Source organism: Arachis stenosperma, chromosome 1 (genome assembly GCF_014773155.1).
Source record: "Arachis stenosperma cultivar V10309 chromosome 1, arast.V10309.gnm1.PFL2, whole genome shotgun sequence".
NCBI classification, from domain to species: Eukaryota; Viridiplantae; Streptophyta; class Magnoliopsida; order Fabales; family Fabaceae; genus Arachis; species Arachis stenosperma.
The window spans coordinates 84,717,151-84,733,637 of record NC_080377.1 but is presented as its reverse complement, the minus strand read 5'-3'; the positions used below and the strand labels follow the sequence as shown (position 1 = coordinate 84,733,637).

General features: G+C 36.6%; 2 protein-coding genes and 1 non-coding gene across 3 annotated transcripts; 1 reads left to right on the top strand and 2 right to left on the bottom strand.

Moving 5' to 3' along the window:
- Positions 1-4,719: 4,719 nt before the first annotated feature.
- On the bottom strand, positions 4,720-5,118 carry LOC130981754 (uncharacterized). The gene has a single exon (XM_057905436.1). It carries the CDS (start codon positions 5,116-5,118, stop codon positions 4,720-4,722), a length of 399 nt encoding a protein of 132 aa, XP_057761419.1.
- A 4,492-nt stretch (positions 5,119-9,610) lies between these two features.
- On the top strand, positions 9,611-9,714 carry LOC130953441 (small nucleolar RNA R71). The gene has a single exon (XR_009075615.1). It is a non-coding gene; the product is annotated as a small nucleolar RNA R71 (small nucleolar RNA).
- A 3,105-nt stretch (positions 9,715-12,819) lies between these two features.
- Positions 12,820-13,493, bottom strand: LOC130962639 (putative calcium-binding protein CML19). The gene has a single exon (XM_057888828.1). It carries the CDS (start codon positions 13,389-13,391, stop codon positions 12,969-12,971), a length of 423 nt encoding a protein of 140 aa, XP_057744811.1. The 5' UTR covers positions 13,392-13,493; the 3' UTR covers positions 12,820-12,968.
- Between the last annotated feature and the right edge of the window lie 2,994 nt (positions 13,494-16,487).

Below are 16,487 nucleotides of genomic sequence, written 5' to 3'. Positions count from 1 at the left end.
ACTAATTATCTTAGTTTACTCATATTCTGTAAACCTAGGTTACTAGATTACTATTTAAACAACTTTTAGAGAATTATTTTGTACTTCATGACATTTTCAGATCTGAATTATATACACTTTGATGGCATGAGTCTCTAAACTCCATTGTTGGGGGTGAGGAGCTCTGCAGCGTCTCGATGAATTAATACAATTACTTTGTTTTCCATTCAAACACGCTTGTTCTTATCTAAGATGTTCATTCGCGCTTAATTATGGAGAAGGTGATGATCCGTGACACTCATCACCTTCCTCAATCCATGAACGTGTGCCTGACAACCACCTCCGTTCTACATCAGATTGAATGAGTATCTCTTAGATTCCTTAACCAGAATCTTCGTGGTATAAGCCGGATTGATGGCGGCATTCATGAGAGTCCGGAAAGTCTAAACCTTGTCCGTGGTATTCCGAGTAGGATTCTGGGATTGAATGACTGTGACGAGCTTCAAACTCCTGAAGGCTGGGCGTTAGTGACAGACGCAAAAGAATCAATGGATTCTATTCCAACCTGATTGAGAACCGACAGATGATTAATCGTGCTGTGACAGAGCATAGGAACGTTTTCACTGAGAGGATGGGAGGTAGCCATTGACAACGGTGACACCCTACATAGAGCTTGCCATGGAAGGGACCTTGCGTGTGGGAAGAGGACTTCAAGGAAAAGTAGAAATTCAAAGGATCAAGCATCTCCAAAACTCCAACATATTCCCAATTACTGCACAACAAGTAACAATTATTTATTTTATGCCCTTTTTACTCTATACGAGGCTAAAGAATCCTATTAGTATCCGGACTAAGATTAATAAAGTAAACATAGCTTGCTTCAAACCAATAATCTCCATGGGATCGACCCTTACTCACGTAAGGTATTACTTGGACGACCCAGTGCACTTGCTGGTTAGTTGTACGGATTGCAAATTCGTGCACCACCTAGCTACCCAGAATTTTCCACTTTTACATTCCATACTCATGTATTATCTTTTTCTCTTAACTTGTATCACATATGCATTGATTTTTTTTATCAACTTAACTTAGCATTGGGGTAATTTTGTCCCCTTATTTATTTACTTATTTATTGAATATTTTTTTGGATTTTTTTCTTTTTTTTTCTCTTTTTTTAAATTTTTTTTAATTTTTTTAAATAAAAAAATAAACATAACTTATCAATGTACATGAATTTTTAATTTTGCTAGTTTCACATGAGTAGGTACCCAAATTCCTATTATTTTATCATGACACATTTCCTTATTAACCCTTGTTCCCACAATCTTCCCATACTCAATTAACACACAATTTCTATCTTAAACTAACCAAAGATTCAATTGGGATATTTAATTGTTTTTTCGCTTAAGGCTAGTATTGTGATAAAATATAAAACAGATGGGATTAAAAGACTCAAATTGGCTAACAAAGGTGATTTAAAGGTTAGGCTTATTTGGGATAAGTGAGCTAAACAAATAATGGCCTCAATCATATGCATGCATATAACACATTAAACATTGGACATATAGAATGAAACAAAATATAAATTACAATCATAGAGAAGTGAACACACAAGAATAAAATATTTATGGTTAAATAGTGTAACCATATAAAAAAGCTCAAATCTCACGAGTTGTGTGTTCTTTAGCTCAAAGACCATGTTCCAAATACAAATTCAAACAAATTTAACACAAAAAGTTTTAATTTAAATTAGTGAATTTTTTCAAAAATAGGGTCTTAAAAAGAAACTCGTTATATTTCAACCAAATAGAACATGCATGCAAATAACCTATTATTAAACAATCTATCCTATCCTAATCAAAGGAAAAATAACTAAATATCCTACTTTATTGATGTTAGGGACGAGAAGTTACCTCCGGAAGTCAGGTACTGACCGACCTCCCCACACTTAAGGCTTTGCACCATCCTCGGTGCCATCTGTCAGGAACAAATGGAGGCTGGTAGCAGTATCTCCACAGTCGGGACCGTCGTGGCTTCCTGTGCTGGTAAATGAAGTGGAGTCTGGGGTGTCTGGGTCTTTGTCAGGTCTGTGGTTTCCTGTGAGCAGCTCCTTGAGGTATTTGAATCGGCGTTGGTTACGGCGCTCTCGTAGCTTCGCTTTCTGTTCTTGCCGGTCCAACCTCTCCAGTATCTGATGGAGCAGCTGACTTATTGAAGGTGCTTGTGGTGTGGAGGGAGGAATGGCTTCAGCCTGTTCTGCAGGTTGGCTGGTAGTGGCTGCTGGAGGTCGGATATATTTCCCGTTAGGGACGTACTGATCACTCCGTAGAAGCATGGCTCTGGTGTCTCCAGCTCTGTAGGAGACTCCGGCCGCTGAGACTAGATCTGAAACCAAGGCGGGAAAAGGTAAGTTTTCCGTAATTTGTACGTGTCCCATTGCATTCTGGATGTGTCTTGGTAGGTTTAGAGGCTGGTCTGTAATGATACACCAGAGTAGAACAGCCATGTCTGCAGTGAAGGAGGACTCATGAGTGTCTGGAAAGATGTAATGGGACATAATCTGTGCCTATACTCGAGCTTCTAAGGTAAGTGCGGAAGCCGATATTCCCTTAGGTCGGGAACGATGGTATCCGTAAATCCATCTGCTGCCAGATTGTGCGATACCTCTAAGAATGGCATCCCAGTCAAATTGGTATGTCTGGCGCTTGAGTGCGGCTTCTTGAAATGCGTCCAATCCTTCTGGAGCAGGGAGAATATCTAAAGCTTTTTGAATGGCCTCTTCTGTGATGGGGACTTACTTCTGACGGACATAGACAGACTGCAGAGTTGGCAAGTGAAAGTTGGAGTAGAATTCAACTACCCATGATAGATTAACCTGTCGTGGCTATCTCTGTAGGAATCTCCATTATCTTCGCTCAATGTGGGGCTCAACAAATTCAGCAATTTGGGTTGGAAGGATGAGAAGGTGCTCACTATTATAGTTCCTTTCCGCCAGTATGGGGAACATCTGCTCACAGTAGCGGTTAGTGAACCGCGCAGTGTCCTTTGCTGGAAAGGCCTTCTCTTTTTCATTGACCTTGATGATCCTCTTGATTCATTTTATTGAGGTTTTAACCGCTATTGAAGATGGCTCTGCCACTAATGCTCGTTTTGTTCCTCTTCTTGCTGGTGGTTTGGGAGTAGCTTTCTCTTTACCTTTCTTGATGGCCATCTTGAAAGGGAAAGAGTAAGGACTTTAAAACTTCAAGGGTTAGAGCAAGGAAGAGAGCTGGATATGTGATAATCAATGCACGGTAAAGAAGGATGTCGTTAACACATGGTCATGACTACATGCGAGCAGTTCATCAATGGAAACATAGCAAGTGCATGTGATGGCATTTAAAGCAAGATGTTTATTGGCATACCGGCAAAGGCATGAGTAGCATAGATCAAACATTAAATGTCCAAGTTAGATTATTAACTCTTTCAAACTAACAATATGTTTGTAGTTGACAATTATATTTAATCAATAAAATATAAAAGAGATTTTGTGAAAAGCAAGCATTTAGAGTAGTAGAATAAAAGAATTTCAAAAATAGTGCACAATACCAGACGGGCTTTTTCACAAACACATAGCATGCATGGTAAATATGTTTTTGAAAGTAAGGAATTTGAACATGCAAGCAATCCCATGAAAAGTAATATAATTGTCAAATAAATCCTTAATAATCCACAAGTGAAATATAGAGAATAAAGACCCAAATAAATTTCTAACACCAATAAAAAAGGGATTAAAAAGAAAAAGAAAAAGAAAACATAGATAATGAAAGGAAAAAGAAAAAGAAGAAGAAAATAAAAATAATAAATGGAAAAGTAAAGAGAGAAGAAGGAAAGAAAAGAACCTTGATGATGAGTGGGAAAAAGAAAGAGGGGGGAAAAGTAAGTAAGAAGTGGAAAAGAATGAAGAGGGAAAGAAGGAAGAAGAAAGAAAGAAGAAGGGAAAAGAAAAATTAGGATTTGGGGAAGAAAAGATATGATATTTGGCTGATCTGGATAAGTTGTGCGGCGCAGGCGACGTAGACGCGTGGGGCACGCGGTCGCGCGGTTGGCGCGATTTCTAAGTGACGCGGACGTGTGGGTCACGCGTTCGCGTGATATGAATTGTGCTATTGGCGCGAGAGCAGCCTCGCGTTTGCGCAACTTTCTGTTTCAAACTCATTTTGCCATAATTTAGGGTGATGCGTTCGCGTGGATGACGCGATCACGTGAAAGGCCGTTTTTTGAAAAACGACGCGGACGCGTGAGTCACGCGTTCGCGTGGTAGGGCTTGTGCTTTTAGATGGTTTCAGCCCCATTCCAGCCTAACATTCTGCTATACACCCCTTTTACGTCGGTTTTTTTGGGGCAGGTGTTTGCGTGGGAGGCCATTTTTCCACATGACGCGGACGCGTCAGCAATGCGGTCGCGTGGGTATATTTGTGCCAAAGGCACGGGTCCAGCCACGTTTTTGCGCGACTTTCTGTAAAATTCTCTTCTCTTCCCAAGGCACATATGATGCGGACGTGTCGGCGACGCTATCGCGTCACGTGCCATTTTTTTTTGTATGCATTATGCAGATGAAGATGCAACTATATGTACTAATAATGAGAAGAGTTATTGAAAAAGAAAACTAAGGATAGGGAAAAGAACGATCATACCATGGTGGGTTGTCTCCCACCCAGCACTTTCCTTTAATGTCCTTAAGTTGGACGCTCCACTAGCTCAGTCTCCTGCTGTTGGTGGATCCTCCAAGAGGAAGATCTCTAGCTCCTTGTTCTTCTGCATCTTTTCACCATGATATAGCTTTAGGCGATGTCCATTGACCTTGATGAATTCAGAGCTTGAAGGATGACTGAAGTGAAAGACTCCGTATGGCTCAGCCTTCTCTACTCGATAGGGACCGTCCCATCTTGATCTCAACTTGCCTAGCATGAGCCTTAATCTGGAGTTGTAAAGGAGGACTAAGTCCCTAGGTTGGAACTCTCTCCTCTTGATGTGCTTATCATGCATAGCCTTCACCTTCTCTTTGTACAGCCTGGAGTTCTCATAAGCTTCTAGGCAAAGGTTTTCTAATTCTTGCAGTTGCAACTTCCTTTCAGCTCCGGCTTTCTCAAATTCCATATTGTATTCTTTTACCACCCAAAAGGCTTTGTGCTCTACCTCAACTAGGAGGTGACAGGCCTTTCCATAAACTAAGCGGAAGGGACTCATCCCGATTAGTGTCTTGTATGTTGTCCGATATGCCAAAAGTGCATCTTGGAGCCTGGTGCTCCAGTCCTTTCTATGAGGCTTGACTATCTTCTGTAATATACGCTTTATCTCTCTGTTAGACACCTCGACTTGCCCATTAGTCTGGGGATGGTAGGCTGTTGCTACTTTATGAATTATCCCATGCTTCTTCAGTAATCCTGTTAGTCTCCTGTTACAAAAGTGAGTACCTTGATCACTCACGATTGCTCGTGGTAATCCAAAGCAACAAATAATATGATTTCTCACAAAAGAAACAACAGTGTTAGCATCATCAGTACGGTTAGGAATTGCTTCCACCCATTTAGAAACGTAATCTACAGCTAACATTATATAAAGGTGACTATTAGAATTTGGAAATGGACCCATGAATTCGATGCTCCAAACATAAAAAATTTCACAGAAAAGCATAATCTGTTGAGGCATCTCATCCCTCTTGGATATATTACCAAACCTTTGGCAAGGGGAACAAGATTTACAAAATTCAGCAGCATCTTTAAAAAGAGTGGGCCACCAGAATCCACAGTCTAAAACTTTTCTAGCTGTTCTTTGAGGACCAAAATGTCCTCCACTCTCAGATGAGTGGCATGCCTCGAAAATGGACTGGAATTCTGATTGAGGCACACACCGTCTAATTATCTGGTCAGCACCACACTTCCATAAATATGGATCATCCCATATATAATATTTGGACTCACTTTTCAGCTTGTCTTTTTTATGCTTAGTAAAATTTGGAGGAAAAGTGTGGCTAACTAGATAATTAGCTACAGGTGCATATCAAGGAACTACTTCATATACTGCCTGTAAGCTGTCAAATGGGAAAGTATCATTGATAGGAGTAGAGTCATCCTTAAGGTGCTCAAGGCAACTCAAGTGGTCTGCCACTAAATTCTAGTTACCACTCCTATCCTTAATTTCTAAATCAAATTCTTGCAGCAGCAATATCCAACATATTAGCCTTGGTTTAGACTCCTTTTTAGCTAGTAAATATTTTAGAGCTGCATGGTCTGAGTACACTACTACCTTAGTACCAAGAAAATAGGCTCAGAATTTATCCAGAGCAAAAACAATAGGTAGAAGCTCTTTTTCAGTAGTAGTATAATTAGACTGAGCAGCATCTAAAGTCTTAGATGCATAAGCAATTACAAAAGGATCCTTACCTTCATGCTGAGCCAGTACTGCTCCTACTGCATGATTGGAGGCATCACACATGATTTCAAATGGCTGGCTCCAGTCTAGTCCTCTCACAATTGGAGCTTGAGTCAGGGCAATCTTCAGCTTATCAAATGCTTGTATGCAATCCTCACTGAACTCGAACTCAATATCTTTCTGTAGTAGTCTGGATAAAGGCAATGCTACCTTACTGAAGTCCTTAATAAATCTCTTGTAAAAACCTGCGTGGCCAAGGAACGAACGAACTTCCCTCACAGAGGAGAGGTAAGGTAAACTAGAAATAACATCTATCTTTGTTGGATCTACAGAGATACCAGTATTAGAAACAACGTGTCCCAGAACAATACCTTGTTTGACCATAAAGTGACAATTTTCAAAATTTAAAACAAAGTTTGAACTAACACACCTGTCTAATACTCTAGATAAACTATCCAAGCAAAGGCTAAATGAATCACCATATATGCTAAAGTCATCCATAAAAACTTCCATACAGTTCTCTATGAGATCAGAGAAAAGACTCATCATACACCTTTGGAAAGTAGCTGGTGCATTGCATAAGCCAAAGGGCATTCTCTTATAAGCATAAGTTCCAAAAGGACATGTAAAAGTAGTATTTTCCTGATCTTCAGGAGTTATATAGATTTGAAAATAGCCGGTATAACCATCTAAAAAGCAATAATGAGATTTACCTGACAGGCGATCAAGCATCTGATCAATAAATGACAAGGGGTAGTGATCCTTATGAGTGGCTTGGTTTAGACGCCTATAGTCAATGCAAACTCTCCATGAATTCTGCACTCTAGTTGTCAAAAGCTCTCCATGCTCATTCTTCACTGTTGTGACTCCAGACTTCTTGGGCACCACTTGTATTGGACTGACCCATTCGCTATCTGAAATGGGGTAAATGATATCTGCTTCAAGTAGTCTGGTTACTTCTTTCTTGACAACTTCTAAGATGGTCGGATTCAATCTTCTTTGAGGCTGACGGACAGGCTTTGCTCCTTCTTCCAAGAATATTCTGTGTTCACAAACTTGAGGGCTGATGCCTACTATATCTGCCAAGCTCCATCCAATTGCTTTCTTATGCTTCCTCAACACACTAAGCAGTTGTTCTTCCTATTAGGAAGTGAGCTCCCTTGCAATGATAATTGGGAACTTCTATTCATCCTCAAGGTAAGCATACTTGAGGTGTGAAGGAAGGGGCTTTAATTCCAATTTCTGCTCATGGCTAGGCTCTGGACCTTCTGGAGCTAATAATAATGGCAAGGCATCCTCATTTTGTTTAGAGGATGTCCCCACACTTGGACCTTGCTCCATGTGCTTCTCTGCTATTTCCTCCTGGTGAACTGCAGCGACAGTTTCATCAATAATGTCGCACTAGAATACGAAATGATCTTCCGGAGGATGCTTCATAGCTTCATTCAGATTGAAGCTCACTACTCGGCCGTCTATTTCAAAGGAATAGGTTCCTGAAAAGGCATCTAGCTTGAACTTCGAAGTCTTTAAGAATGGTCTTTCAAGTAGGATGGATGACGGCTTTCCCGAGTCATTTTGGGGCATCTCCAAGATATAGAAGTCAATGGAAACCGTGAGCCCCTTAATGCTCACCAATACATCTTCAACAATTCCAACCACTGTAATAATGCTTTTATCTGCTAACAGAAAACGAGCTGCCGACCTTTTTAAGGGAGGGAGCCTCAAAGCATCATATATAGACAAAGGCATAATACTCACGCACGCTCCTAAATCACACATACAGTCAGAAAATATTACACCTCCAATGATACAGTTAACCATACATGGACCTGGATCACCACATTTTTCAGGTATACCTTCCATTAAAGCAGATATAGAACTACCTAAGGGAATAGTTTCTAATTCATTAATTTTATCTTTATGTATGCACAAGTCTTTTAGAAACTTTGCATATTTAGGTACCTGCTGAATAACATAAAAAAGGGGGGACAGTTACCTCAACCTTTTTGAATATTTCTACTATTATGGGATCAAGTTCCATCTGCTTTCTGGGCTTCCTTGTAAGTTGTGGGAAGGGAATAAGAAGGGCGTTGCTTGCAGCTTCTGCATCCTTTGGTGTTTCATTCTGTGGTTGAGCTGCTTCTTCCTCAACTATGTTTTGTACATCCTCTTCCTCCTCAATATCTTCCACTTCCACCACATCCTCAACTGGGATATGTACTGTTGAGCTTGGATCCTCCTGGTTTCTCTCCTGTAATGTGGTTTCAGACCTCAGGGTGATGGCATTGATGCCACCCTTGGGATTTGGTAGGGATTGAGAAGGAATTCCACTGGAGCTTGAAGGTTGATTGGTGGAGTTAGGTGATGAATCTAACCGGGAGACAAGAGCTTGTAAAGTGGCAGTTAGACCATTCAAAGTAAAACTCAGCTGCGTGTGCATGTCTTGTTGTCCTTGTGCAAGAGAATGGAGCATCCGTCATTTGATGATGAATTTGAATAAGTGATATGAGGTACTTGTTGTTGGTTGTGCTGGGGTCCTTGAGACTGTCTTAGGTAAGGGGCTCTGTAAGGTTGGTTCTGATTCTGCTATCTGTTGTTGTTATTGTTATTCCACCTTTGGTTTTCATTGTTATCCCTGCCTCCTCTGTTATAGTTGTCCCTCCAACCATGGTTAGAATTATCTCTCCAACCTTGGTTGGAATTGTCCTGCCATCCATGGTTATAGTTGCCACCTTGGTTGTAGTTGCCACCTTGATTGTATCCTTGATTTGGGCGGTCATAGAAATTGTGAGTGGCTGCCACAGTGTTGTCTTCCTATTAGAGCTGCGGACTTTTATCAGTATAATGACTATAATCAGCACAGATCCCGCATACTCTTTGTGGAACCAACTGTTGGCTTTGTTGTGGCGGGGGAGGCTGAGCTTGTTGCGCTTGTTGTTGATTTAACTGCATCTGTTTCAGTAGGTTGGTCATTTCACATATACTCTGGGTCAGAGCAGTAGTCTCTTTGCTAGAGAAAATCTCAGCAACAGCTTTTGAATGGCTGTGCCTATGCCTGTGATTCCTAGTGGACTCAGCTAAGTCACTGATCAATTGCCATGCTTCATCTTCGATCTTGTACTTTTTCATAGAACCATTACTAGCGCCTTCCAATGTGGTCTTGTCGTGAGGCTTCATGCCTTGTGTGAAGTAGCTAATCAACACCATCTTGCCAATCATGTGATGGGGGCATGCGTCCAGGAGATTGTTGAAGCGCTCCCAATATTCGTAGGGAGTCTCGGATTCGCCTTGAATAATCATAGAAATTTCTTTCCTCAATCTATCAGTAACTTCAGCTGGAAAGTATTTTTCCAAAAATTCTCTTTTAAGCATATCCCAGTTAGTAACAGTCGCTTCAGGTTGAGTGTAGTACCATTCCCTCGCCTTTCCTTCAAGAGAAAACGGGAAGGCGGTTAACAGAATAGAAGTTTCATCCGCACCATAATGCCTAACAGTAGAACAGGCTGTCTAGAAATCCCTAAGGTGCTTAATAGGCTCTTGAGCAGGTAAGCCATAAAACTTGGGCAGCAAGTTGATTAGTGTAGTTTTCAGTTCAAAATCTGCAGTCAGAGTTGGGTGATGCACTTGATACGGCTATAGTGTAAAATCTGGGACTCTAGCTTCCTGGAGAGTAATCCTCCTAGGTTCTGCCATATTACCTGCACGGGAATCAACTGAATAAGTAGTAAATGAGATTGTTTCTTCCTCAAATGGCAGTTCAGATTCGCCCTCAGATGAGACTGGTGAATCGATAACAATCACTTCACCACCCTCAAAAGCTAACCGACGTCGAGCTTGCCTAATACGTGAAAGAGTTCTTTCAATTTCAGAATCAAAAGCGACTAAGCTCGGATCAGGCAGTGAACGCGTCATTCAACAAGAAGAACATAGAGCTCATGGTAATAAAATAAAATAAAAAAAAGCAAATAAATAAATTCCAACCCATGAATTAGCACACTATTGCAACTCTCTGGCAACGGTGCCAAAAATTGACGGAGGCGGAAATTGACCGATTAAGAATTTAATGGAATAAATACGTTGCAAGTACAGTTCTTAACCAGTGAAAATCCACTTATCAATTTAAAAGGGTTGTCACAAAATTAGAATAAAAATATTGGGAGTATAAATCCCAGGTCGTTTCCCAGTGAGTTGACAAAAGAATGCAGCTTATTAGTCAGAGGTTTTCCGAGAAATTTTGAGTTTAAGAAACAGGAAAATAAATAAGAGAATTTATGTAATTTAAATAAAGATCTTGACCAGGAGAAGATTAATTGGAAGTTCTATCATTGTTGGATTTTTCTCAAGATCAATTGATAATTGGTAGTTGTTTCCACTTAGTTATCCTTTACTGAATAAAGGAAAGTCAAGTAAGTCGAAAGTCAACTTCTATTCACAAGTTCTAATCCTTTCCCTTGGGAAGGATTAGCGTTAGTGACTAGAGAGTCAACCGACAATAAACCCAATTACAATTTGACTCTTGAGTATTCCAACTCAAGATTCCCCTTTTAATCAACTCTCAATCAAGTTGGGGAACTACTCAATTATCATGAATGTAGACTTCACAAAATAAAAAGGAAAAATAACGAAAGACATGATAAACAATAATAAAAAAGATCAATTAAAAAATAAAAATAGTTTTTGTATTAATAAACTCTAAAAAGAATCCAATTGTAACTCTGGACAAATTAAGGATATGAAAGAGTAAGTGAAAAGTAAGAAAACAAACTAGAATGACGAAGTCTTGGCGGAGGTAACAACTCTTCTCAATATCCAATTCCAAAAGCAAATAAAATTCCAAGAACTATGAATGTGTAGAGAGAAAACTTAGAGGAGGGGTAAAATCCGATCTAAAAACTAAAAACTATCCTAATCAGAATCTCCCCGAGTTTCTGCATGTTCCCCGGCTTTAGTCTGTGTTTCTGGGCCAAAAACTGGGTCAAAACACGGCCCAAAATCGCCCCCAGTGATTTCTGTAAATTCTGCAGATCGCGCATGTCACGCGTACGCGTCGTCCATACGTTCGCGTCATCAGTGCATATTTCAATCCATGCGTTCGCGTCAAGCATGCGAACGCGTCACTGCGATTTCTCCATTTTGCGCAGTCGCATGAGCCATGTTTTCGCATCGGTGTTCGCTGGTCATCTCCTTGATTTCTTGTGTTCCTTCCATTTTTTCAAGCTTCCTCTCCATTCTCTAAGCCATTCCTGCCCTATGAAACCTGAAACACTTAACACACGGATCACGGCATTGAATGGTATAAAAAAGAATTAAAATACACAATAAAAAGATCTCTAGGAAGCAAGTTTTTAACCATAGAACAACTTTGGGAGGGAATTGTAATATCATGCTAATCATATGAATAAGTGTGTAAAGACTTGATAAAAGCACTCAATTAAACACAATATAAATCATAAAATAATGGTTTATCAATTTGTGTCTGTTTTTGTGACTGATTAGTTTATAAAATCAGTCGCTAACTTAAAAATTAGCAACCGATTTAGTGACCATAACTTTAGTGATTGAATTATCAATCAACCACGTTTTATTCTATTTTACCTATCGATCGGTTGCAAAATCGGTCGCTAAATTAAAAAATAGTGACCGATTTTGTGACCAAGAATCTCAAGGACATTCCTTCTTTTGTTTTGGTTGCTAATTCGGTCGCTAAATTAAAAAGTAGCGACGGATTTTAGCGACTATATATATTTTGGTTGTATAAAACTAATCGGTCGCTAATTTGGTGACTTTTAGTGACTGATTCTGTTAGTCACTAAAATCAGTCGCTAACTTAACAATTAGTAACCGATTTAGCGACCAGTAATTTAGCAACTGAATTAGTGACCAAACAGTTGTTCACCCTATTTCACTATCAGTTGCAAAATCGGTCGCTAAATTAAAAAATAGCCACCGTGACCAACAGTTCCAAAGACATTACTTTCTATTTCGGTTGCTAATTCGGTCGCTAAATGAAAAAAAAAAACGATGGATTTTAGTGGCCAGCTTTATTCTAGTTGTATTAAAACCTTATCGGTCGCTAATTTGGTTGCTATTAGTGATCGATTTTGTCGGTCGAATTTAGCGACCAATTTTAGCAACCAATATTTTTTTTTTGCCCTAAAAATTTTATATCGGTCGCTATTCTGATACTTTCTTGTAGTGATAAATTATAACTTAGAACATTTTTAATTATAAAAAAAATGGGCCAGCCAAAAAAGTCCGTCTTGTCTCGTCGAAACTTCCGAATTAGGCGGTGCGAAGTGCGAGTTAGATATACTTTTTAATTATGGCGGTTTTAAATTTACAATTTAGAATTCTCTTTTTTTAGTGAGTTATGCAGGCTAATCCGGTGGATTTCAGCTCCTTTGCTATCCCTAACAAAACATAATCTAATTTAAAAAAACCCTTAAAAAAATTAAAGAATACGTAGAAGTGTACAATAAAAAAAAACCTTAAAAGAATTAAAGAATACGTAGAAGTGTACAATGAAAAAATGAATAATACACTAATTCACAGCACAGGCAAATTCACAAACACCGTCACTGCATCATAATTCTGAATTCTTCAAAGCTAAGCATCCCATCACCATTCAAATCAAAGCGACTAATCATAACTTGGCATTCCTCAACGGACATAGATTCTCCCAACTTTTTCAGCATTCTCCTCAACCCTTTAGGAGTAATGAACCCACATCGATCCGTGTCATACATCTCAAAAGCTTCCTTCAAATCCTTCAACTTCTCGTCTTCCTCCCCTCCTTCCATGAGATTCATCATATCCTCCAAACTCAGCAACCCATCGCCATCCGAATCCAACGCCGCGATCGCCATCTCCATCTCCTCCTCCAACAGAATCTCGCCACTCATCTTCCCGAGCTGGCTCCTTAGCTCAGAAGCTGAAATCTTACCGTCGCCATCTTCATCGAAGTAACCAAGAACTCGCTCAAATTGTGTGTACTTCATTATACAACAAATAAAACAGATTAATTTAATTACAAGTAATATGTATGTGGTAATTAATAGCTAGGATTGATGTTTTATTTTTGGGGCAAAGTGGTGAATGAAATATGATGAAAGGAGAATTCTTATATATAGGTGTTTTTGCGCGTAAGTGGTGTGTTAACTAATTAATAACTAACTGTCGTGCATGTAAGTTTAATGAAGAAGGAAAGGGAGAGAAGTTGCCGGGAAGTGTTCGTTGGGGAAAGGGTAAACGCCAACAGCGTAAGGGCATAGGTAGGTATTAAATATTAACGAAGAAATGACACGTTGGAGAGAGAGAGAGAAAGAGAGGACAAATTCTATTGGACCAAGACAAAATAAACACCAAATTGGATAACGCGGACCCATTACTTCGAAGTTTTCAAAGGAACCTAGAATCTGTACTGTAGTACTAATAAGTAATAATGCTGAGGTCAAAGGAGCGTGAATAATAAGAACAATACCAAAGGGATTTTAGCTAGCGTGTTGTGGCCACCTCTTTTGGGGGAACTATAAACTAGCAAAAATACATTTCAATAATTTTATTGTTAATAAAAATATATTTAAATTTTATTATTGGCAAAAATAATTTAAATAATTTTAAAATGTAATAAAAATATTTAATATTAAATATATATTTTTAAAAATTATTTTAAAGATTAAATTTTGATAATTTTTTTATAAATATATTAAAAAAATAAAATATTTTTATTTTAAAAATTTAGTAATTTATTGTTAAATAAATATTTTTTGTAATTTTTTGTTAATAATTAATAATACTTTTAAAAAAATTACAGAAAAATATACTTAGCAAAAAATTACAGAATTTTAAGAATAATAATATCTTATTTTTTTAATCATGTTTGCAAAAATCGCATTAGAATTCAATCTCTAAAACATTTTTTTATAAATACATATTTAGTGTTGGATATTTTCGTCGCGTTTTATAATTATTTGGGATATTTTTATCGATGGCAAAATTCGGATGCATTTTGTCAACAACAAAATTATTTGAGTACATTTTTAGTAATTTATCCTTAAAAGAATGAGAATCATTTTTAAAAGAAAAATATTAAAAATTCAATAACTAATATTTTGAATCAAAGTTTATTTTTATATTATTAAAATTTAATTTTTGTTCACAATTGGTTGAATATTAACTAAAAATAATAAATTGGTGATTATATAATATGTTTTTTTTAAATACATTAAGACTAAACTATCAACCATTCTCTCCTCTAAGAATTTAGTCGCAGACAAAATATCTTTCAAAAAGAATCATTTTTATCAAATTTTTAATTTTTATATGGTATTTTTGTTGTTTAAATCTTCTAAAATATTTTTATCAATAATTTAATTTTTAAATTACTTTTTATATAGTATACTAGTGCATTAAATTAAATTCTTTGCAAAATATTAAATTTAATTTAGGTATATATAAGCACAAAGATAGTTAACTTTTACGGCTAATTTTTTTATGCATATAAAATACGTGTGTAGTACATTATTATTAGAAATATGGATATCTTTTATTTGTATGGAGAATTTTTTTTTTTTAAATTGATACTAAACAAATCAGATGGTTTAATTTATTATTGGAGGAAGATAAATTTAAAATTGGACCAGATTTTAATATTATAATTTTTTTATTTTGTATCTGTAAAAAGTAAAATTGAAAGATCCGATTTTAGTTTAAAAATTCAAAAATTGTAAATCGGAGTGTCTATTTTTTTTTTTTAATTAACACAAATCACTACGTTCACTTTGTGCTAAGACTATTTACTCAGTGAAAAAATTGGTGCCTCCAATTTCAGAATTGATTAATAGAATAAAGCACCTCTAATCACCATGTTAAAGTGAAACATTTTAGACACTACCATCCGAAATAAAATTTCCAAAATTTTACATCTTGTATTGACTAATTAGTACGCTACTTTTAAGATTTTTAAAGACAGAAATTTTTAAAGTTGTTTATGTCATTAATTAGAACTCAAAATATATTAATAAAAATATTTTATATTATAATATTTAACTAAATTCTATATAAAATATACTTTTGCGTATTAAATAGCACAAAAAATAATAATGTTAAAGAATTTGTTAATAACCTACATAAAAATTAGGCTCTTGTTAAATTATAAACTTTTAATTTCCTATTCTTTCCGTATCTAATTTCTTAGTCAGCCTCTTAACAACAACAACGATGATGTTAATTTTTCGTATTTGCTTAGAGAAATGGAGTTGTTGCTTGTGGACAGCGCTAGAAGGAAGTGAGTCAGCGGACCGATTAATGTAGAAGGCGTGTCGGTGGCACACCCCACTACTGATCATGTGGTGGCTGTCAACCTATCCTTGTCATGTTTATCCATTGTGGAAGCCAAGTTGTGCATTAGCATTACATGGATTTGTTTTTTGGTGAATGTTACGATTGTCTATAACTTTGTACCTAAATTATTAAAAAAAATAAATAAATAATATTTAATAAATTTTATATAATTTATTGTTTATTTTAAATATTTTATTTTTTATTTTAAAAAAATTATACAATTTAAATATTATAACAAAAATACTATAGAATTCACTTTTTTTTTTTATCTGTGCTTATTAATTGTGTTTCTTATACTTTGTTTTTTATAATAGTATTATAAGGGATTTTTTATATAAATAAAATAATTTAACAATTAACGAATAAAATAACAATTAAATTATTCTTATATAATTATTTTTATTATTATTATAAAAAACAGAAAAAAATTCAGAAACAAGCAAAAAAAAAATAATTTTTTCTATAATAAATAAAAAACATTAATTTTTTAAAGAAATTAAAAGAATCTTATTTATCGAGAATTTTTTTTTCTGTAACATAATTTGTCTAATGTCTATCTCGGTAAACTATGCTATAATTGTCTCAACTCGCTTAGTTATTTAGTATACTAGATGATAGACATATAGTTCGCCTAATAATTCGGTGACCTAAATAGAGTTCGTCTAATTATAAAATCTCTTTTTTGGCTTCTTCGCCATTTCGCTTTTACCTATTTCTCTCAATTTCACTCTCAATTCTTGCTCTCTTTTCAT

Excerpts from the sequence above, each read along its gene's own strand:
- LOC130981754 (XM_057905436.1), bottom strand. The coding sequence starts at position 5,118 with ATGGAATTTGAGAAAGCCGGAGCTGAAAGGAAGTTGCAACTGCAAGAA.
- LOC130962639 (XM_057888828.1), bottom strand. The coding sequence starts at position 13,391 with ATGAAGTACACACAATTTGAGCGAGTTCTTGGTTACTTCGATGAAGAT.